This window comes from Pyrus communis, chromosome 10, assembly GCF_963583255.1.
Source record: "Pyrus communis chromosome 10, drPyrComm1.1, whole genome shotgun sequence".
In the NCBI taxonomy this organism is placed as follows: domain Eukaryota; kingdom Viridiplantae; phylum Streptophyta; class Magnoliopsida; order Rosales; family Rosaceae; genus Pyrus; species Pyrus communis.
In genome coordinates this window covers 14,692,452-14,716,208 of record NC_084812.1, presented here as the reverse complement: position 1 = coordinate 14,716,208, position 23,757 = coordinate 14,692,452, and the positions used below count along the sequence as shown (strand labels likewise).

The window sequence follows — 23,757 nt, the reverse complement described above, 5'->3', positions numbered from 1 at the left end:
GGAGTACATATGACCCAGGAGGAAACGGCGGATTGAAGCATGTGCTGATTCATTCACCGCTTCTTCAAAGCAAAGGTATCTCATATCATCAAGGTCAAAAGCAAAAGTATCTCATATCATGCTCTTTCCCTGTCTTTTTCTTTGTCCTTGTTCTTACTCGCATGGCAAAGTAAAAGAAGCAATCAGCCGGCACTTGGAGTCAATCTTCCGATCTGGAGCCAACTGCCTGGAATCTATTCCTGATTGCTTACCTAGCGTTGCTCTCGAGTAGTCATCTTCAACGGTTGATACACTTCCGGAGAAGGGACCACTTCTGCAAAGGAGAGCGAGTAAGGCAAGTGAAAATGATACATTGAAGCATGTGGAGACAAACATAGGCTGAGTTATCCTCCAACCCTTTTCAATACGAATTGGAAAGATTGAACAAAGAAACAGACCAAAAGGGTAAGCTCAGACCTTCGGGGGAGACCAAAAGAACCATCCTGCTGCCCAGTTCAAGAAGTAGCACAAAGGAAAATCAATGATGGGCGGAAACCAGTTCGAGAGTAAGCCTGTGGAATCATCAAGATCAAGCCTCAATGCAATCAACAAAGAGAAGAGGGAATTTACACTCCATAACCAGATTTGCGTCCCTAAACTCTTCTCTTTGTTAATTACATTCTGCCATGTTTAGTATGTTTAGTTGTTGTTTGTGTGTTTACTTATGTTTTGTGTGAATCTATGCTTAAAACATTGAGGACAATGTTTGATTTAAGTGTGGGGGGGTAACTAATGTTGTTAATGCAAATTCGTGGGATTTTATCACCCATAACTTCAAATGTTGTTCCTTGCTGTTTTAAGGTGTTTTTAAGTTGTTTTAGAGTGTTTTAGTATGTTTTGTTTTTATAACTCCGAAAAGCACATAAAAATTTGAAAATTGTTTTGAAAAGCCTAAAAAGAGTGTTTTGAGTCGTTTTTGTGAGTTTGTGTCTTAGGGTACCTTCCAACACAATGATAAGGATTTGGTTTGTAATTGCATGACTGTTAAAAAGAGTTATAAACATAGAGAAAAGTTTGATTTACTCTTGGTTTATGCTTAGTTATGGTTATAATGTATGACTTCACATGCAATCATAAAAGAAAAATTCGTTTTTGTAACATGCTTGAAGGAAGGAACTCAAACAAACGCTACAACCCTGTGAGACTCGAGCCATTACCTTCTTTGGAGAGTTATTTTCTGTGATTCTTTGTTTTCTAAAGTTGTTGAATGATCTCATTATTCCTTGCTTGGTTGCTACTTAGAATGCAATTGTATCATGATAGAACTAAATGCTAGAACTTATATCCGTTTCATTCAAAGCATGTTATTGAGTTGCATAACATATATCAAGATGAAGTTGTGTAGTTGCCACCATAGCCAAATAGCCTTACTTCCCATATTTCGTATATATTGTAAGTCTTAACACCGTTGAGCCTCGTTTAACCTATTTTCTTTGCTAACCATATCACCCCTTACCTAGCCTAGATTAGGACCATCCGTACCCTTGTTCTTAAAAGATAGTGAGCATGACTTAAATGAATTCCTTTTGAGTACATTTTGCAAGAAAATGAGTGTGGGGGAGTAAAAGTTTGTTCTTAAGTTTGTATGTTTTGAGAGTCAAAAGAAAAGAAAAAAAAAAAAAAATTGTGAAAAACATATGAAAAAGAAAAACAGAAAAGAAGAGAAAAGAAAGAAAGAAAAAAAAAAAAAAAGAGCTTGTTCCCCCTTGTTGTTCAAAAGTTGAGTTTTCATTCAAAAGTGAATTCTACGTTAATTCAAATGCTTTGCTCGCTATTTCTTTAAGAACCTTTGTTTTCCATATACCTTCTTTGTTAGCCAAATACCTTTAGCCCCGTTACACCCCTTTGACTTCTATCTTGATCGTTATGTGTTCAATAATGTGGAGTTTGAAATTGATATGAGCTTATGGAATCACTGGTTCTCATTCTAAGTAGTAGCATTCCATTCATGAGATCATATTCATGTCATTATCGTAAATCCAGAAAATGCTTTCCTTGTTATAACATATGTGAGTGTTCGTCTACATGTTTACATCAATCTTCTCACATATAACTAGTGTAGGGTGTGTAGTCAGAAAATCTGTGTGAAAAACGAGTGCATATCTTGTAAGGATTTGAGCAATTTCTCTAAGGCATGTTACTACATTCGAAATGTGTTTTAAATGCTTAATTGTGAACTAGTATGTGGTGACTATGATTAAGAATGTACTTAAGTGTAATGATGGAAAAAATCTGTGGGAATGATGATTTTTAACTTGTCATGTGCTTTGGAAATCCCTAAGACGGTTGTTGGAAGGTTTAGGTTGTGTTTTACTTGTTTTGTTTCGTTTGGTTTTGTTTTGTTTTTCTTTCTGTTTTGCTCGAGGACTAGCAAAAGATAAGTGTGGGGGTATTTGATAGGAGCATATTCATGCGACTTAAATGGCTTGTTCTCGTGCATTTACGTTATGTTTCTTTAGTTATTTTAGTACTTTAAGCTATTTTCGTGTGTTTGTAGGTCCAAAGGGCTAAAGGAGCAAAAAGATGCATTTTGGAGACTTTTGGAGCACTTTTGGGCTAAGGACGGATAGCTTATGCTTGAAGCCAAAGTGTTGGACGAAATTGAAGACCTAATTGGAGCCAAAGTGTTGGAACCTTGTTCTCTTTAGTTTTAGGACATTTAAACCTTTCCTAATCCCAATCATGCCATGCATAACACACATCCATTCTAACACATTGTCATTGCACATGCATTTCCTTCATTAGTTAACCCACATGCACTTAACCACTTATCATATCATAACCACATATCATATCACTTATCACTTATCACTTAACATATCATCCACCTACTTCACCTACAACATCCACCTACTTCACCTACAACATCCACCTACTTCACCTACAACATCCACTTCACCTACAACATCCACCTACTTCACCTACAACATCCACCTACTTCACCTACAAATGACATAGCCATATGTTCCCTCCACTACTCCTATAAATACCCTTGCATTCATTCATTCAAAAACATCTCATTTTCATACACAACACACCACAAACACTTCCATTCCTTCTCTTTGCCGTGAGTCCCCTTAGAATCCAAAACCATCTTTTCCATTTCACACTTCCATCCCCCAAACCAATTATCCCTAGACCTTATGCTACAATAAAGAGGAAGAGAAGAAGGCCTAAACGTTCATACAATTCAAATTTGAGTTGTTGGAATGTTTAGGCGTTTCTTTGATTTCAATGTTTAATTTCAATTCTCTTTGTTTTGTATGAGGAACTAAACCCCCCTTTAGCTAGGGGGTGATTCGAAATTATGTTTATGTTTGTAATATGATTTGATTACTTTTAATTACGTTTCATAAATTGTGAATTCAATTTGTTTAACTGTTTGATTGATAACCTATTTATGTATGTTTATTAAGAATGAACGCTTAATTTTCATGCATGAATTTGACGCTAGAATATAAGTGAGTTTCACATAATAGTTATGAACTTATATTCACAAGTAGTGGAGGTTGCTTATAAACAATCGCGTTAAACAAATTCTTGGCATAAGTTTCATGCAATCATAGTAACGAATGCCTCGTCAACACTTATAGTTTTCATGATGCTTAATGATTCTTGCTTGTTTCTCTATTATGCAATTCATGTAGGGAACTTGTGAGGAATGCTTTGGGTTGTCGTATGCAATCATCCAATTCATTAACTTAAGGAAAACTTGACGGTTAATTTAAGCGGACCTAATTAACCCGGGGTGTTGAGAATTCATGGTTTGTTGAAATGCAATTGGAAATCAATCTTGTATGCAAGTGTAACATGTATGGAGATGAACCCCTTAGCTAGCATTCATCCATAAATTTCATATTTACATTCTGTCTAGTTTATTAACTTGTTTCGTTATTTCAATTTTCGTAAAAACCTCAATCCCCCTTTTGCTTTAATGTTCATTTTAGTTAGAATTCAATTTAGTTTGTGTTTTTAAAGCATTTTGAGTTTTTGGTTTGTCTTAGTGTTTTAAACTTTATTTTACGTTTTTGAGTCAGTTTCCAAGAGATTTGCAATCCCTCCTAATCCCCGGTCCAGAACGATCCCTACTTATACTTATACTACAAATCGACAAAAAGAGGGTTTAATTTGTGTGCGTATAAATCTCGCATCACCTTTCAGCAACACCATTTTGTTGTTGCGTGTAAGGAACAGAAAGTTGTGTGCGTATCCCCTTACTTTAAAAAAAAACTTGAATTTTTCAGACAAATACTCGCGTCTATGATCAGTGCGAAGAGTTTTTACAGTCTTCCCTTTTTTTATTCTCAACTTCCGCTGCGAAGCATTTGAAACAATCTAAAGCTTCGTAGCGATGAGCGATCAAGTACACATAACCATATCACGTGTAATCGTTAATCAAATTCAAAAAATAAGAGGCTCCATGACCGGCCTTCACACTCGTTGGTCCGCATATGTTAGAGTGGATTATTTCTAACGGTTGAGTAGCTCGAACAACCTTTCCAAAAGGCTTTCTAATTGCTTTGCCAGCTAAACAAGGCTCAAATACAGGCAGACTGACATTAGTGAGTGACCACAACAAGCCTTCTCTAACTAACCTTGTCATTCTATCTTGCCTTATATGCCCTAGTCTAGCATGCCATGTTTCAGAATTAACATGTTTAATAACAGTTACTAAAGAAGTAGAATAACAGAATCAATTAAATCCAAGCAAACAAAATCGTTCTTTATCGAACCATATCCAATTTTAACCTGATCCAAATAGATCACAAGTCTAGACGGGCTTAAGTAAAAACAATATCCCTCATATAAAAGTGCAGTAACTGAAAGTAAATTAAATTGCATTCCAAGGGCTTGCAAGACATCATGCAGAAGTAGTTGGCACCTAATGCTTAGTTAAAGTCGATACGAACCAACTCCTAAAGCTTATGTATGACTTCCTTCACCCACGTACACCAAGCGTGACTTTGTTGGAAATTGTTGATAATTTTCGAACCCCCTTTTATCTCGCGTCACATGTTTGGTTGCTTCGATGTCTACAATCCAATTATCATACGTGTGAGCAACATGTATATGCGAACATACATAAACAATGACAGAATTGGGGTTAGGGATTACCTTTCTATTCGGCTCAGTGCAATTACGAGCGAAGTGTCCCTTCTTCTTACAGTTAAAGCTTGTTGACTTGGATTCGTCTTTCTTGCCACGTTTACCTCTGTGAGCCTTAATCTTAGTAGAATTAGGAGAAAGCTTTGCATCTTTTTTCTCAGCCTTGGTCTTACCCTTTCTTTGAACTATTTACCCTTTTTGGACCCACCTTAAGTCAAAAGGGCAGTACTCTGGGTCGTCATTCGGTGCTCACCTTTCAATTCAACATGACGTGAGATGTCATGAAAGTTCTTAATTTGATCATTGTGTGTCATGATTTGTTTAAAGGCATCCCAGTAGCTTTCAAATCTCGTACCATGCTGGACATCTTCCTAAGATGTTCAGATACAAAGTGCTTAAGATCTACCTTGTAAACCTCAAACTTCAACACTAGACTTCTCAGCCTAGTAGTTGAGATTCCATCGAAAGAAAATTTCAGTTGATCCTACATCTCCTTAGCAGTCGAGTACCTTTCATACTCACCAATAAGATCATCATGCACATTGCTTAACATAGTAAAGTGCGCACTTCGATCTTTCTTGAACCAAGATTCATAAGACCTTACTCTAGCAGTATGCTGAGCCGCATTGGTTCCACCTCTCTTAAGATCAGGCTCATCCATCGAAGCCTCCAAATGCTCCAAGAGCTCTTGTTCATTGAGAAGATATTGGATCTTCCTATGCCAAATATCATAGTTGGTTCCAACCAGTTTTTCTCCTTTGGTCAAATCAGCGACAACATTTTTGGCAGCCATTTCTTTTTACAAGGGTGAAACAATTTTGGCATTATTAATTACACATCTTATATTTATTTATTTCAAAATACTCATTAGAAAATATTTCACTTTTTCTCCTAGGTTGAGATTGAAAAATCCGGTAAGTCACTCGTAATTATCATTCAATTCTAAGAGTCAAGATCATATTTTCTAATTATTTTTGAAATAAATCTTATTTAAACATTATTATGTTTTAAGCTTATCCATTTTTTTTGCAACATCCAATTGAATGCACAATGATTAGGGTTTTTAGACAATGGACTCGACATGTGGGCCCTTGTAAATGTGGCCAAGTCAAATCCGAGAGGGGTGGCAGCGCAAATCTTTTAAAAACCGAACCTCTTTGACACCCAAAGTATCTCCTTAAAGATTTTTCACAGACTATTAGTGAACCTCAGTATAATTTTTTATTTTTTTTATTTTTGTTAATTAGGTAATCATTTTTAAATATTCTCCTAAAGAATATTCCTTTCTAATTTAAAATGCTCAATCAACATGAGCAAATTTGATCGACATTATCTCTTTTTGATTTTCCTAAAATCTTGGCATGTGTTGGATATTTTTAAAGGTTAAATAAGAATGTTTCCTTAATTTTAGTAAATTAAAAACGTCTTTATTACCAAACCTAAATATACACCTACGTAGGTTAGTGAACCACAATAATTCACTCGCTAGCCGTGTCCCAAAAACATGGCCCACACGCCGCCCAAAGCGGCAGTGCAAAATTTAATTTTTTTAAATTAATTAATTTAATGTTGCGCGAACCCACTTGTCGTGGGTGCCACGTGACATACACCCGCCGCCTTTTATCGGTCTGATGCCATTCTTTTGACCTCCGTTGGATTGAACTCCCTAAGATGAATTCAACAATGTAGCTAACATCCACGAAAGCCTAGTGTTGTACTTGTACTCGCTCAGGCCGAGAGTGGAAGAGATGAAACACTATTCATCATCTTCCTCCAAGAAATTTGGAATTTCCCGATTTTTCACTTTCACGAGGCCTGTTTACAGAGGCCATAACTTAGCGACTATGCATCCGTTTTATGTGTATTTTATGTTGTTAGAAAGATCAGATTACCAGCTACAATTAAGTCTTCTTTGGCGAATTCCAAAAGCAACTCTAACCACACGAAAAAGGGTCACAAAAACCTTAAAAAAAGTCGTTTTTCATGCTATTACGAAACTAGGGTTTCAATCTCTAACCACGGTTTTTCTTTACCAAATTTTAAACATAGTCTCATATGAATGTAAAGAACATAACTCGAACATTAAAACCCAGAAAAAAATAAGCATGGCAAAAACAAAAATTTTAAAGACAAGCATTCATGGCATATTCATATATATCTCATGCTTTCGTGTGAGCAGTGTGTGAGTGGCTCTGATCCCACTGTTGGAAGACTATAAATAAATTCGAAAGGACGTGTGTACCTTTTATGCAGAAGCTTGAATCTCGACACGCTCCTACAAACACGAACAACTGCTCTGACCATTCGTGCACATCTAGAACCTTGTAGGTCTTTGGGTTGGCTACGGTATGTTGAGTTGTCCCTTAGTTTTTGCCTGCCAAGACCTAGGGCTGAAAGTGATAGCCCTAAAGACCTAACTAGAATATTTGAACTGTGGAAAAGTTTGTTTTTTGTGTGTGTTTTCTCTCTTCCCCAAAGCCTCCTTATATAGTAGTTGGGAAGAACGTACAAAGACAAAAAAGCCCATGAAAATCCCAAGTATATTTTAATATGAATTTCTCTTGATTTTCATCTAATTATCACATAGAGAATTAGGAGGTTAATATCCTCATATGGGTGGAATATCCTCTGATATTTATTTATCCCTTAAAATAAATCCTACAATTCTCTCATTAGATTGTCTGGTGCGTGAATGTTATATGTATTGTCAATACATTGTGAAAAAGAAAGACTTTTCTATATGAAAATTTACAAGTTCAACCTTGTACTACTAGGTAGATATATTTCAGATCGGAGTAGGTATAGATTAATCATGGTCCATTGAATTGTATCCCTTACGAATTTGGAAAGCTCTAAAGGTGTGCATGTTACTTTCATAGTATTGTCCTACGAATGAAGTAGGTGCCGAGGAAGAGCTTTCGATTGATCACGAGCTAGCTCTAGTAACTTATATATGACGGTATGTCACATTATTAAGCAAAATATATTATTACCGATGACAGCTGGTTGCAATTATCAGTGGTACTCAGTAATCCAAATGCGAGTGATATGGCTTACCAATTACCACAAAATACAGAACTGGCTAGTCAGCGAGCCTGTGAATAAAATCTGTCCTCTACGAAAAATGGCCTTTACCATTGGAGCCGGGGAAAAAAAGACAAGGAATAAAAAAGTTCACATGTATTGCATATTAGCTAGCTAGCATGAGTACTATTGCATGCATGCATGCACAGGTGAAAAAGGGGGTTCACATGCAAGAAGCTGTAGAGAATAATGGGTCCATATATATATAATATGCTTATGTAATCCTCTCCATCATTGACAACTGATGTCACATCCAGTATCAGTTTTGATATATATGATTTATTTTATACGAATATGGGGAGAAAGAAAAAGAAAACAAGTTTATCTTCAAGCTGCAGGAATACAAGGTTCTACACGTCTACCTTGAATTTGACGGGAGGAACATTGGCAGAAGCCCTCAAGTATTACATATTCAATTATTTCCAACATTCTGGCGAACTGTTTAAGAGCATCTTCAGCAATGCCAAGCTAAATATTTAGTTAAATTTAACTTTTAATTAATGACTATGACTTATAGCTAACCACTTTTATAATGTTTATTAAGAAAGTATGACTTCACTCCTACTTTTATAATGTTCATTTCATATCTCACATTATCTATCACATTAACTATTGTACTATATCCAACTTTCGTCCATTGGCTATTATCTTTGCTCTATGATATCGACTCGACGTAATATCAATACTATGGATGACATATCGAGTATCATGTACTCAAAAGTTAATAATTCAATGAACAAAATTGACGAATTAATTACAAAATATAGGGTATAGAGATGCTTAGTGTATTGTTTGAGAGAATCTTGATAAATATGCCTTTTGAACTTGTCATTTTTCCGTGTACTTGGGCTTGGAATTGTATCAGCTTTGGGGGATTCAAAGCAGATAGTTTAGTATTGAGTATTCACCTCACATTCACCAATGAAAGTTTGATAACCAAAACAAGAGAGTATAACTATAACTATAAGATAAAACATTATCGTCTACCTGCATGAGTTAAATCAGTAGTTTGCCAACACATATCGGAGTGACAATGTTACCCAAATAAGATTTTAAAGGGAAGGTACCTTCAATAGATTCAAGGACACCAGTCACATGTGTTGGAATGAATAATGAAAACAGTGGAGAATGGTGAGAACCAGTAGACAGAAGCAGCATGGGATTTGTCTGCTCATCTCACTTCACTCCCTTTCAATTGATAGAGACCACAATGAATCCAAAGGACTGTCATCCTTGTTTATGCCATTCTTTCTTTGCTTTTACCTTTTAAGCTGTTAGGCTTTTTTCAAGGAATGGGATCCAATCCGGATCCTCTTTTGAGGATTCCCGATGTCAATTCATCTTGTTCGTTTATCTATCATCATATGGTCAGAAATTATTTTGAATTTTTTAATTTAAAATTGAAGACAAATAGTACTTGATAAAAATTAACTGCACGATGTACGATGAACGAACACAATAAAATGATCCCGAAAATCCTCACAAAGAGAATCCTTCTTTTTTCCTAATCCCATTCCATGATCCATTTTAAAAGGGATGTCATGATTATTATTATTTTTTTAAATTTCCTTTTTCATATATAGATGATTTTTTCTTATTCCCAATTATTATTTACAGCTTCCACTAACCACTGTTATTTTCATAATGTTTATTTGTGCATCAAGTGAAGCTATTGTTGCAATAGATTTATGCTCCTCAGGTGTATTTTGCTGCTTTTGCAAGAATAATCAAATACATCATTTATAGTTTTAGAAGAGAGATTCATAGCAATTTTTTAAGAAGCACATTAAAGTAGGCATTTGGCATTGCTTAATTGCCAACGTTAAATGTATTTAGACATTCTACAAAACAATTTAAGTTAGACTGATCGACACTTTGTTTTTTTTTTTTTCCTTTTTGAATTCAAGTTTTGTAGCTTGAATTCATTATAATATGATAAAAAGGAAATGTTACAGATGTAGCAAGCCCCACTTAAACTTGGTTTAGAGAGTTTGAATAAGATATGCCTTAGATGTAACAATCTAAATGTGACAACTTCGGTTCATATTTTTTCTTCGAAAATAAACTTCAATTTTATTATTTAGTCTTAAAAACATATTAACTTAACTAGGGATGCTAATTATATTAAATTTCTTATGTAGGCATGCGGCAAAGACTTCAATAGGACAAGTTAGTTAAAATTTCAAAGGTTTAAGTAGTCCTGTTGGAAAACTCATATAGGGGTAATATCTCCATTCCAAGAGAACGATGCCGTATGAGAAATTTGATGAAAAGGAACACGCCTCTTGTTACGCAGTGCGTCCCCTCCCAACAGTCATGCTCATTTTGTTTGAAGAGTCGCACTCCGAATTTAAAGGTATTCTATAGGAAGGCAATAAGGTCGGCGATGGTTTATGGCATAAAATGTTGGGCGGTTAAAAAGCAATACGTGGAAAAAATGAGTGTAGTAAAGATAAGAATGCTTCATTCGATGTGTAGGCACACAAGAAATGATTATGATTAAGAACAAGGATATCCAAGTTAAAGTAGAAGTGGCCGTAATTGCAAATAAGAAGAGAGAATTGGTTAAGATGGTTTGGAAATGTGAATCGAAGACCTATGGATGCTCCAGTTAGAAGATGCAACTATGAGACGAAGGCTCATCGCAAAAGAGGTAGAAAAATATCTAAGGAGACTTTTAAAGAGACTATAATAAAAGATATACAGTACTTTGAGCTAACGGAATGTTTGAAGTCAAACAGAGCGTGACGTTTTAGGATTCATAGTGGAATAAGACTTGATTGTTGTTATTCTATATCTATAAATAGATGGTTTATCTAGCAGTCAAATAATTCAAAATTAATCAGTCTACATAGGAAGCCTCCTAAAAATTCATGTGTTAATTCTTGAGTCAATGAGAGAGAGTTTCTACATAATTAAAGTTTGCTTGTTCTTGTAGTTTGGAGTGTTATTGTCACAAGAATGGAATATCGTATCTGAAGACGAGCGTTAGAAGATCATAAGTACCCTGTAATTTACCAACCCTAGCCTCAACCAAGTTACGTTTCTTTACAATTCTCTCATTTCTTAGGTAAACAAAGAGAGAAATGACGTTTGGTAATCGATAGCCGACGCTCAATTTTTATATCGAATTTTTATGATAATGAATCCCAAAAACAACAATGAAATACTTGAACAAAATGTGTTAATGGGATCACAAAATGTGTTAATAGGATCAATACTGTAGGACCTTATGAACAAAATTGCAAGGGCCCATTAATTCAAAATTCAAGGGGGAGGGTCCCATAGTTTTCATATACTTTTGCTTCCAAATGAACCATATAAAGTATAAGCCACTCAAATATGCATGCATCGAGCAAATCATTCTCACATCTAAATACTGTAACTGAAGAGTGTGTGACAGTGCAGCTCTGTTTTCACCTGCAGAGTCCACTCATCTCCTTCTCAAACCAAGCCCACTCTCTATCTCCATTCAAAAAAAAAAAAAACAAAAACAAAAGAAGGAAAATTAAAAAACCAACAGTCCTCTCGCTCTCGCCTAGAAGTTCCAAATCCCACATTTTCCCACACATTCATAACAAAATTAAGAAAGTCCCACGTTTTCCTACCCATTTTCTCTCATTTTCCCACTAACCAAACAGCATATGTTATCTTGTCAGTCATTATGCAGAGCCTAAACCACCCATTTCACTTCAAATCCTCAAAAACCCAGAAAAACCCAGATGCCAAAAACTGAGAAAGTTCCAAAATTCCCCACCCTCCAAACAGAAAGAGAGAAATCCCGACGTTTTCCTACCCATTTTCTCTCATTTTCCTCTAACCAAACACACCCTGTTATCTTCCCAGACAACATGCAAGGCCTAAACCACCCATTCCACTACAAATACTCAAAAACACAGCAAACCCCAGAAACCAAAAACTAAAAAAATCCAAAATTTCCCCACACTTTCCCTCTCATTTTCCCACACTTCCCCACTAACCAAACATGCATTGTTTCCCTCTCTCCATTCTCCTCGTCCTCCTTCTCCTCCCCCTCTCTCTTTCCTCGCTCACCGAGCTCCCTGCTCTCATGGCAATGAAGGCTTCGTTGGACCCACAAAACCAGTTCTTGACGTCATGGACGGATCACGCCGACCCTTGCGGCGGCGCTTTCGAAGGGGTGGCTTGCAACGAGCAGGGCCGTGTGACCAACATCTCTCTGCAGGGGAAGGGCCTGTGGGGCCAGATTCCCCCGGCCGTTGGCGGCCTCAAGAGCCTCACTGGCCTCTATCTTCACTTCAATGCCTTGAGTGGGAAAATCCCGAAGCAGATTGCTGGTTTGAACCAGCTCACTGATTTGTACCTCAACGTGAACAATCTTTCTGGTGCAATTCCTCGTGAGATTGGTAAAATGCCCAATTTGCAAGGTGGGTTTTTTTAATTTTTGTTATAAATTTGCATTTTTGTGCTGTTTTGAGATTGAATGTTCACATATTTGTTTTGACGAACGATATTCTAAACTAGTCTGATTTACGAGGAGGGGGATTTGAACTTGGCCACGCTTTTTGATAAATGCATAAAGAGGCACTCAAAGCTTTCTGCTGTGCATCTCATGTGGTGAAAAGTGGGTGCATTAAAAGTTTTTGCTCATTGAATTATTGCATAAGGATTTCTGGGTCTTTTTTGAATTCTGAAATCTAGGGGTTGAAGCGGGTGCATTGATCAATTTGATCTGGTTCCTCATTCACCAAGTCACCCTATGATTTGATATGGAATGCTCTCCAAAGGTTTAGTCAACTCCAAAATGTCGAAGCCCGTTTGGTAATCTAGCTTAAAAATGGAGGGAGGAAATGTAATAGTTTTACTTTTCTAGTCTTTTAGTCATCCCTTATTTGATGCGAATGTCCCTGGTTCAAATCCCCACTCCTAGTTCGCCATTGATCTTAGTATTTTCCAACATATTTATTTGTAGTTTGATACCGAAAAGAGAATCTACGAAAAGAGCCTTTTTTTTTTTTTTTAATTTTTAATTTTTAATTTAATTTTTATTTTTTGAGATCTCTTTGAATAAACGAATTGCTTTGTCCAGTGAATCATTTGGTATTCAAGAATGCTTCTATAGTTTTATTAGAATGCAACTCTCAGGGTTATTGTCAGAACTTGGGGATTAAACATATTACTCCGACCTGAGTTCTCTTTGTTTGGACCTTGCAGTTTTGCAGTTGTGTTACAACAAGTTGACTGGGGGGATACCTACACAATTAGGGCGGCTTCAAAGGCTTAGTGTTCTTGCTGTGCAATCCAATCGGTTAACTGGGGCAATTCCTGCAAGTTTGGGCGAGTTGGGGACGCTAACAAGGTTAGACTTGAGCTTTAATAGCTTTTTTGGTCCTATTCCAGCAAGATTAGCCAATGCTCCGATGCTACAAGTCCTTGACGTTCGAAGCAATATTCTCTCAGGAAATGTACCTCCAGGTAATATGGTGCTACACTTCTGCTTTGCTTTCTTCCTCGTTTTTCTCTGTACGAATTTTAATTTGACCCTTTTGCATTTTCGGATGAAAATGCAGCTCTAAAGAGACTTAATGAAGGATTCCTATACAAAAACAACCCGAGCTTATGTGGGGTTGGGTTTTCTGGCTTAGAATTGTGCACAGCTACTAACACTCGGAACCCAAACATGCCACAACCATTTGAACCTAGTAACCTTTCGGCAAAAGATCCAGACTCATCTACTGCAAAAGAAATCCCCAAGTCTGCAAATATCCATTCCAATTGTAGCCGAACGCGCTGTTCAGAGGCATCAAAATCCCCACAAATTGGTATAGTTTTTGGGGTGATTGGAGTTATTGTTGCATTAACTGTATCTGGGCTCTTCTTGTTCTTCTGGTGTCGTCGACGAAAGCAGAAGATTGGGAGTACTTTTGACTCTTCCGATAGCAGGCTTAGTACCGACCAGGCAAAGGAAGTTTATAAGAAGAGCGTGTCTCCTCTTATCAATCTGGAGTATTCTAATGGGTGGGATCCGTTGGCTAAAGGTAGCAGTGGGTACTCTCAAGAAGTTCTTGAGAGTTTTATGATTAATTTAGAAGAAGTGGAGCGTGCAACTCAAAGCTTTTCTGAAGTCAATCTGTTGCGGAAGAGCAATTTTTATGCCATCTACAAGGGTATCCTAAGAGACGGCTCAGTTGTTGCTATAAACTGCATTAGCAAGACTAGTTGTAAGCCCGATGAAGCTGAGTTTTTGAAGGGAATGAAGATATTGACATCATTAAAACATGAGAATCTTGTTAGGTTGAGAGGCTTTTGCTGCTCAAAAGGCAGGGGAGAGTGGTTTCTTATCTATGACTTTATCCCAAATGATAGTCTGTTAGAGTATCTTGACATTAAGGATGGGAGTGGGGAGGTTCTTGAATGGTCAACCAGAGTATCTATAATCAATGGGATCGCTAAAGGTTAGTGTATATATTGCTCAGTAAAGTAATTGTCATTGTTATTTTTCGATTTTGCTTTTTCGTTTCTCTTCTACTTTGGAGACACCAAAACTCCTTACCGTGCAATTTACTTGGTGTGTGCTGAAATTTGACATGATATTATTCCCTTCTAATACTTGACGTTTATTACTAAATATTTAACATGTTTTTTGGAAGCAGGTGTTGGATATTTGCATGGAAACGTGGGCAATAAACCTGCTATTGTTCACCAGACTATATCAGCTGAGAAGGTGCTTATTGACTCCCACTACAACCCCTTACTCTCAGATTCGGGCTTGCACAAACTCCTCGCAGATGATATCGTCTTCTCCATGCTCAAAGCAAGTGCTGCCATGGGGTACCTGGCTCCCGAGTACACAACCACTGGACGCTTCACTGCAAACAGTGACATTTATGCGTTTGGTATGATTGTATTTCAAATCCTTTCTGGAAAACGTAAAATCACCCAGGTGGCTCGCCAAGGTGCTGAGGCCGGCAGATTTGAAGATTTTATGGATGCAAACCTTGACGGAAAATTTTCAGAATCAGAGGCAAGTAAACTTGGCAGACTTGCTCTTCTTTGCACGCACGAGTCTCCCATTCACAGGCCATCAATGGATAATGTGGTGAAAGAGCTAAGCGAGTTTATTTGTGCGTGATTCATACAGAGTTGCCACAATTTTCAAATGCTAGAGAGGGTTAGATGAGTCAATTAAGTTATTAACTGCTAACTGGAACTGGAGTTGTGTTCTTCTTACCATTGTGTCGGATTCTTGACTGAAGTTGTCGTGAACGGCATGTACGTATTATATGTACTGGTTTTGTGTTGTAATTTGTGACAGATGGTCATAAGTGTTTTTGATGGGAGGATGCATCATTTGATTAGCTGCCTTTGTTGAACTGAAGCCTTGCAAGGAGGCATGTTGCTTGAATTAGGAAATTAAGGTTATTTGTAATTTTCATGTGTAGCATTTGGAAGATGTTGTGTTGCAATGTCATTAGCTTGAACTTGTCAAAACTAATTTCTGTAAACCCCTTAAATAAACATGTTGCTCAGATGTTAGTTATGCCAGTTGGCCGAGGCATTGTGCTGCTCCTTTAGAGATAAGTTGGAATCCTTCTCCTATATTATAATATTCTAGAGTAGAATACTGCCTTGTTAAAATTTAACATGTTCAATGGAAAGGGCTAAAGGTCCAAAAGTTAAAAAATAGTCTGATTGTTCAAAAACTCATCTTCAACCGATGACTAGACTATAATTTTGTAGAGCCCACCGGACCATTATTTGGCCAAAGTGGCATTAGGTTGGCCATATATAGCCTTCCTCTTAGCTTTTTTTTTTGGAGTCTCAACTCCTTTTAACCTTCTCGGTTAGAGATGATATATGAGTATAATTTGATATTGTTTATTTAATTTTTTATTTAATTTTTATTTTTTTCAGAGCTATAATTTTGACGGGGTTATATTTATTGGGGATGGCCAAATCTGTGAGACTGAGATCCACACACATATGAGACTGAGATACACCCACACATAGCTCCAAATATATGAGACTGATATACACACACATAGGTCCAAATCTGCTTTTGCTAAAAAGTGCCTGCGAGTGCTTCTTGTCGTTTTTGCCCATGTATGTCGTCTTTGTTTTATTGCTTATCATTTTCTTCCTACTTTATGGAAAAGACAGAAAGAAATGAATATTGAAATGGCTGGCTCTCCATTGTACCCAAGTGAGGGAATCTTCGGGTTCTGCTCATTTTTGTACAAAGAACAAATGCTAACATGTTTATGATAGTTCGTGTAACACACATTCTGATCAAAGCCAATGTTATGAAACATAAGTTCAGAACTTAGCCAAATTGTTTAGAGTAGTGGACCCTTTCTTCTATATGAGCTGTTGGATTATTCTTTGAGGAATGCTAAAATTAGGGGTTTGTATCAGTGTGGATGACGATTAATCATGAGTCGTTAATGTATGTGAGTCTCACCGACAATTGACTAAGCCGATTTAGAACCCTGCCCCCAAACGAAATCCATAATGACATTATTGTGCTAAAAAAGCAATCTTCTAATTGAGAATCAAACCATGAAGTTCCTCAAAAGGAACTAGGTCAGATCCCAACCAAACAACAGGGTCACATCCGATACCAAATGGAGATGCAAATTAGAACCCTGCCCCCAAACGAAATCCATAATGACATTATTGTGCTAAAAAAGCAATCTTCTAATTGAGAATCAAACCATGAAGTTCCTCAAAAGGAACTAGGTCAGATCCCAACCAAACAACAGGGTCACATCCGATACCAAATGGAGATGCAAATTAGGGTGTTGTAACTGACTAGCTTTTAGTCCAATGTTTTGCAAATTATATATGACCAGCTTAATTTCATAATTGTGTTGCATACAGTGGCAGATTCAGGAATTGGATCTTGGGGGTCCTAGTAATAAAGTACAAGTTTATTCACTGAGGTAATTTGTCGAACACTGAGTAGACCTATTGTCGTCACGTCAAACCACGTTGTGTACATGTCAACAGATATCAACATATGTTGAAACAATCTAATGAGTAATATCGAGAGAAATTGTCGAGTGTTGTTGACGCAATTTATCAAGATATGCCTAGCAGACATTATATTAAACACTTGATAGGCATAAAAAGGGACCCATACAAACATTCGGAGGGTCCTCGAAAGACCTTCACATGTATATTTTATGAATTTTGAATGATCCTAGGACCACCTTGGTCCCAATGCATATCCGCCTCTGATTGCATATACTTGGTTCATTTGATGTGAATTGGAGTTGCAAATAAGGGTTTTAAAGAGACCCATGGTCGATTTTTTCCTTCCACGTTATCAAACAAATTATATGACCATCTTCGATGTAGAGGTTTAAAAAAAATTGATCAAACGGCCTAAATTTAAATCTAATGCCTAAGGATAACATCTTAAATTGTTTCATGCTTGGAATGTGTTTGATGTGTATAGGAAGATATTGATGTGTGGTTAGACTGTGTTCGAGGGGGTTTCGTTGGGCAATCTTTCATACTTTGTTGATTACTTTTAACTAAGTTTAAATGTTCACAAAAATTATATTAACACAATATATACAAATATTACTTCGAAATATGTTAATGAAAAAATAGCTTTGTTAGAGTCCTAAATTCATTAGAAGTGTGATTGTGTAAATCTTTATAGGATTGTATAGTATATTTTACATAGTTTCCTAGTTGTAATGTATTACTTGAAGTCTTGAAAGGCAAGAATTTTCCATTCCTTACTACTATAAATAAAAGCATAGTGGCATGAGATAATACACATCATAGAATTCACCAATCCTTTCTTCTCTCTCTTTTCGCCGGCCTCCCTCTCCCTCTTTATAATCCCTCAACAAAATAGGCCCATAATACGTTAATAGAACCCCTCCCGCTGTTGCGCTAGGGAAGCAAAATTTTTTGAAGGAGGTTCTTCTACAACTGGCATTCAAGGGCTTTCTTTGTTTTCATCCAATCCAAGTTCTTCTAAGACACAGAATCGATATTTTATAAGCTCTGATAGTATGGAAACATTCACTATGATGCATAAACCCCCAATTTATCTATGCTTTATATATTACCTTATACTGCATTTATCTTTCTAAAATATATATCTTGTTCATGCATACGCAATATTATGTTGATTTTGTAGAGGTATATTATGTTTTATTATGCTATATTGCTATGTTGAATTTTGTGATTACAAAGAAAAACAAAAAATAGAAGCAAAAACTAGGAATTTTAAAACCTTGAAGATGCACCCCGCCGAGCCCTAATAGGTATTTATTTATAACCTATTTCATCAATCCCTCATTATATCTTCTCCACAAGGTAACTCCTATATCATTCATTTTTTATTATATTAATTAGCCAATTAATTGATTAATTATTCAATTAATTAGCTAATTCATCCATGTGGCTGGTTCCTCCTCTCCCAAGGGGGCCGGCCACACCCCTATATAATCCTCCACATTCTCTCCAAAACTCAATTCTAATTCTCTTGCTAACTTCTCTAAATTCTCCAAACACTTTTCCCTCAAAATTCTAACTTCGCCCACCACACCCCCCCACCACACATCCAATTCATCGTGGGTGGGTGAGGCTCTTAGCCTTGACCTAAGGTGTTATTTGTTTTGTAGGTACAATTTTGTCCAAGAACAAGTAGGAAGAAATTTGCATCCACTATTACCAATACATATTTTATCCATTTTTTGACTTTGATATCCACAACAATTCTCAGTGTACTGTAGCCTCTCACATTTTAAAAGTTTTCATATTTAATTTTTTTTTCACTATATATTTGAGGGACTAAAAAATGTTCAACTTTAAGATTAATCTAGGTTGTGAAGTGTTGGGAACCCTAACTATACGACTAGGCTTACTTATGCCTCACTTTTGACACCATATTACACATTAGATAAGATTATTCAATGCAGAATCCGCGTTTGGTGCATTTTTGTCCTAAATGAGTGCCGGACTAATTAAAGGGAAAACTAATGAAAAAGGCTTGAAAACTTTGAGTTTTAACGATAAGGACAAAATAAATAGTAAAGTAAATAGTACTAGGATTGACTTTTTAGTGTATAAATATAATTTTTCATTAAAATGAATAGTACCGGAAACTTTTCGTTTAAATTCCCCATTTTAAATGGGTGCAAGCCACTTATGTGCTTCACACCCGCTTATATAACTCCAAAAAGGTCGACTAAAATAGTTGGCCCTCAAGAAACACAAACATGTTTGTACCTCTGGATCTCTAGCCCTGCCGCGACACCACCCTCCACCCAGGCACCAACTCCAACGAGCCACCATCCTAGACTCAAAATTTATTTCGTCTCACGCTCTCCAACTCCTCTCTGTATCTTTGTGTATCTTCCCAAATCCAATGTTACTCTCTCCCTCGTTTTTGTGAGAGATTTTTCAGTGTGATCGACGCATAAGGTGATACACCACGTATCATTATACAAATGGTGAGATATGTGTGTTAAAAAGTTAATAACTTAACAAATAAAATTTGTCATCACTTACATAAAAACACATAGTGTACCACCTGTATTCCCGTCACAATGAAAATTTTGTCTATTTCCACATCGGGCCTCTCCTCATCGGTTAAGATCTACTACTCCGTCTCCATTTTTACTCCAGCCAAACAAAAAGACAAGAACGTTGTAGAGATCTCCAAGCCATCTTCGTTAAGAGAGTGCTAGACAACCACGACAATTATCTTCATTAAGAAAGTGCAAAACAACTATGACAACTAGTCATTCTTCTGGTCTCCCATGGAGATCGAACAATAATAAATGGAGGAATAAATATATTATAAATTATAATGTATTATTTAATACATACGTGTGAAAATGGCATCTTCAACTACTTATGTGATAACCACCATAAGGTGTCCTATTGGTTAGGTATTAATTCCTGCTCCGTATTTCACATGCACGTTTTGGATTCGATTCCTAGCATTGGTAAATCGCATGATGGTAGTCAGAAGAGACTGAAATGCCTTTGCTTTGCAAGTCTTCCAACCCTCGGATGGGTGGACTGGAAACCACCAGCTGATCTCATTTTTAAGAAAAAGAAAAAAACTACTTATGTGATTCTTTGTATCTATACAAATTTCGTTAAGGGTATTTAAGTTAATTATTTATTTAACTATATTTCTATTAAGTGGTGGAAATGAGTTAAACTCTTGTATGACGACGTGGGTTCAAACCCCGATGGTGGTTAATCTAACAAAATTTATCGTTTTATCCCAAAAATGAAAAAATAAAAAAAAAATGAAAAAAAAACTTCTATGTAATGATAAAATATAAAATTGGTTTGTCGCAATACTATGAATAAAGCCCACATCATTTTCTGAAGGCCCAAGGGAGAAAAGAGGACCAAATGCAATAAGGGTGTCCCGTAAAAACGGCCCGATAGCGCACGAAGGCTGATAAACCCTAACTCATTTCTCCTCCTTTATATTATCACACTGGCGCCGCGATATTTAACCTTCTTGGTCGTCTTCTGTTATCTCTCATTTCCTAACGAACCCATCACCCCCTTCTCTCTCGACTCCCGGTACGTTCTGGGTTTTCGTCTACTTGTTAATTTTTTTGTGTGATTGCATCGCATTCTGCAGATAATATATTTTTTCCGTGAACATTATTATTTTTGGGTTTTTTATTTGATTTGTTTAGTTTTTCTAATTATTTTTGGGTTTAATTCAGATTTTCAGTTGGTTTTGTTTTTAGATTCGAAATTGCTAGATTGTTAGGTTCATAATTCAGAGATAGATTATTGTTTTCTTCTCAAAAAAAAAAAAATGAATTAGTAGGTGGTATATGGTGCTTTTGGCTTGAAATTGCAATTGAAATATAAAATCTTCACCTCTCAGTTTGTATTTATGTTGAACGTATGAAATTTTATGCACATCAATGTAAGTTATCAGGTTTTACAAGAAAATACCTGAATGCTCGACTTTATTTTTTAGAGATATAATTGTTTGTGTATAAATTTGAATGTGTAGGGTGTGTGGTGGTGCGTTGATTTGCTTCGTGTGATTTTTATTATAACACATAATGTGGCCTTTGTCTGTACAAAGATGTATGTACATATAATGTGGCTTATGTTTGATTTGTATCTGTGCTGCAGGAGATAACCGACAATGAGTCGAGGAACTGCAGCAGGTCCCAAGGGGAAAAAGAAGGGAGTGACTTTTACCATTGATTGTGGAAAGCCAGTGGAGGACAAGATCATGGACATTGCTTCCCTTGAGAAGTTTCTTCAGGAGAGGATCAAGGTTGGAGGCAAGGCTGGTGCACTTGGTGACACCGTCAGTGTGACCCGTGAGAAGAGCAAGATCACTGTCACCTCTGACAGTAACTTCTCAAAGAGGTAATTTTATTTCTCTTTTCATGATTGATACATGTAAGACTGATCGGAGGTTTGGTTAATTTATAGGATTTACGAGTTCTTATATGGTCGATGAGATTGTCTTTTTCTCCCTGTCGAATGCATGTGGCTTGAACTAGCCATTGATGTATAATGCACATTGAAATTTATTTAGTTTTCTTTCTATTCGCAAATGATTTATGGATGAAATCTAGCACCTTTTGTGTAGAGCATCCTTTGGATTTTGTTCTGATCACTGGTATCTCTATGATGATAGCTATTCTGCATTTTTTAACTGTTAAATTAGGGTTTTAATATGCATTTTATGCGAGTCTAGAGACTTGGTTAAACTAGTTCTTCTTCTGTAACTGTAACCGAAAAGTGGAGTACAGTTTTTATGTAGTTTGAGTATTTATGTTGTTTTTGTGGTTCAGGTATCTGAAGTACTTGACAAAGAAGTACCTAAAGAAACACAACGTGCGAGATTGGCTTCGTGTGATTGCTTCCAACAAGGATAGAAATGTCTACGAACTGAGGTACTTCAACATTGCCGAGAACGAAGGGGAGGAGGAAGATTAGGATGCTGGGGCATCTAAGCGCCTTGTTCACTTATTCAACTTTTTCGTGTGGTACTCTTAAAATTAATGCTGTTTTGAAATTTTGTTTTTCTTTTCAATTTGGTTGTTATGAGATATTTGCTATTAGTGGATGAGGATACAGATCTGGATTTGTAGGAAGTTGAACTAGTTATGTTTTAACAAATTGCGCCGGGTGATATTCTCAAGTTCGCGTCACTGCTATTGCTTCTCCCTGATTGTTGTTTTATCCCTTGTATAATTTATGATATCAAGCCTGCTGCCAAGTTGGTGTTGAATTTTGTTTATATTGCTACACACACCTCTTTTTACCTTCCATATATTCCTTTCAACTTTTTGTGATTAGATCAAATGACAGAAATTAACATGAGGCATTGGCGGTAAAAGGGAGTGTAGATAGCACTAGCCTTTAGATTTGATTCTGGTCACCCGAAGCTAGGTTTTTCATTTTTCACCAACTTGGATCAAGATTTAGAGCAAGTACAATGATTATATCTTAAATTTTCATTTTTCCTCTTTTTTGGGAGCTTTCTTTGTTTTGTGTGCTTTGCCCTTTTTGAATGAGTTTTTAAGTGTAAATTTTGAAGGGGATAAAAAAATGAGAGCTTTTATGTAAAGTGTTTGGGTTAAGTTTATTTTAACCCAAAAATCAAATTATAACTTTATTTAATGAAAAATAATTAAATATTAGGGTAAGGTGCAAAAAACTACCTCAATTATTGATGTCACGGCATTTTCATACCTCATCTTTTAAAATTAACAATGTCATATCTCATCTTTAGAATTTGGTTCAATGTTATACCTTCCGTTACTTGACCATTTACTTTTCAGTTAAATGTTGACGCGGTTTGATTCGTGGCCCACTTTCTATTAAAAAAATCATTAAAATATTATTAAAAACTAAAAAAAATTATTTAATATTTTATAAATATTAAAATAATAATAAAAAACTACCTCAACTATTACTGTCATGATACTTTCATACCTCATCTTTTAAAATTGACAATGTCATACCTCATCTTTTAAAATTGACAATGGCATACCTCATCTTACGAATTTATGCCAATATTATACCTTCCGTTAGCCTGCCGTTAATTTGTTAATTAAATGCTGACGTGGCTTGATCCAGACCCCACTTTCTATTAAAAAATTAAAAAAATATAAAAAAAAATCATTTAATATTTTTAAATATTAAAATAATAAAGAAAAGTTAAAACAAAAAAAAATCAAAAAAATCAAAACCTTTCGTCCCATCCACCCCCCCTCCCCATCTTCTTCTTCCCTGCGTGATTCAACCAAAAAACAAAAAAATTTTGAAAACCCATCAGCCCCCAACCCCCCCCCCCCCAAAAAAAAAAAAACCTACTTCGTTCCCCCCCCCCCCCAAAATACAAATCCAACCCCCTGCCAACCCAGAAAGAAAAAGGAGGAAGAAAAAGAAGAAAAAAAAACCCAGATCCCGTTCGCCGATTTCGCAAGGGGTGGGTGCGAGGTTGGGTGGGCGTGGAAGGTGGATGCGAGGGGAAGACAAATTGGGATTTTTTTTTTTCCTGGGTTACAGGTAGGG

The 23,757-nt window shown here is 36.4% G+C and overlaps 2 protein-coding genes across 2 annotated transcripts; both read left to right on the top strand.

Moving 5' to 3' along the window:
* Window positions 1–11,580: 11,580 nt before the first annotated feature.
* On the top strand, window positions 11,581–15,748 carry LOC137747355 (LRR receptor kinase SERK2-like). Its single transcript, XM_068487451.1, has 4 exons — window positions 11,581–12,635; window positions 13,423–13,683; window positions 13,779–14,663; window positions 14,862–15,748. Exons 1-4 carry the CDS (start codon window positions 12,215–12,217, stop codon window positions 15,338–15,340), a joined length of 2,046 nt encoding a protein of 681 aa, XP_068343552.1. The 5' UTR covers window positions 11,581–12,214; the 3' UTR covers window positions 15,341–15,748.
* A 4,907-nt stretch (window positions 15,749–20,655) lies between these two features.
* Window positions 20,656–22,378, top strand: LOC137747401 (large ribosomal subunit protein eL22y). Its single transcript, XM_068487505.1, has 3 exons — window positions 20,656–20,781; window positions 21,355–21,597; window positions 22,029–22,378. The coding sequence occupies exons 2-3, from the start codon at window positions 21,368–21,370 to the stop codon at window positions 22,171–22,173; spliced, it is 375 nt and encodes a 124-aa protein (XP_068343606.1). The 5' UTR covers window positions 20,656–20,781; window positions 21,355–21,367; the 3' UTR covers window positions 22,174–22,378.
* Window positions 22,379–23,757: the final 1,379 nt, after the last annotated feature.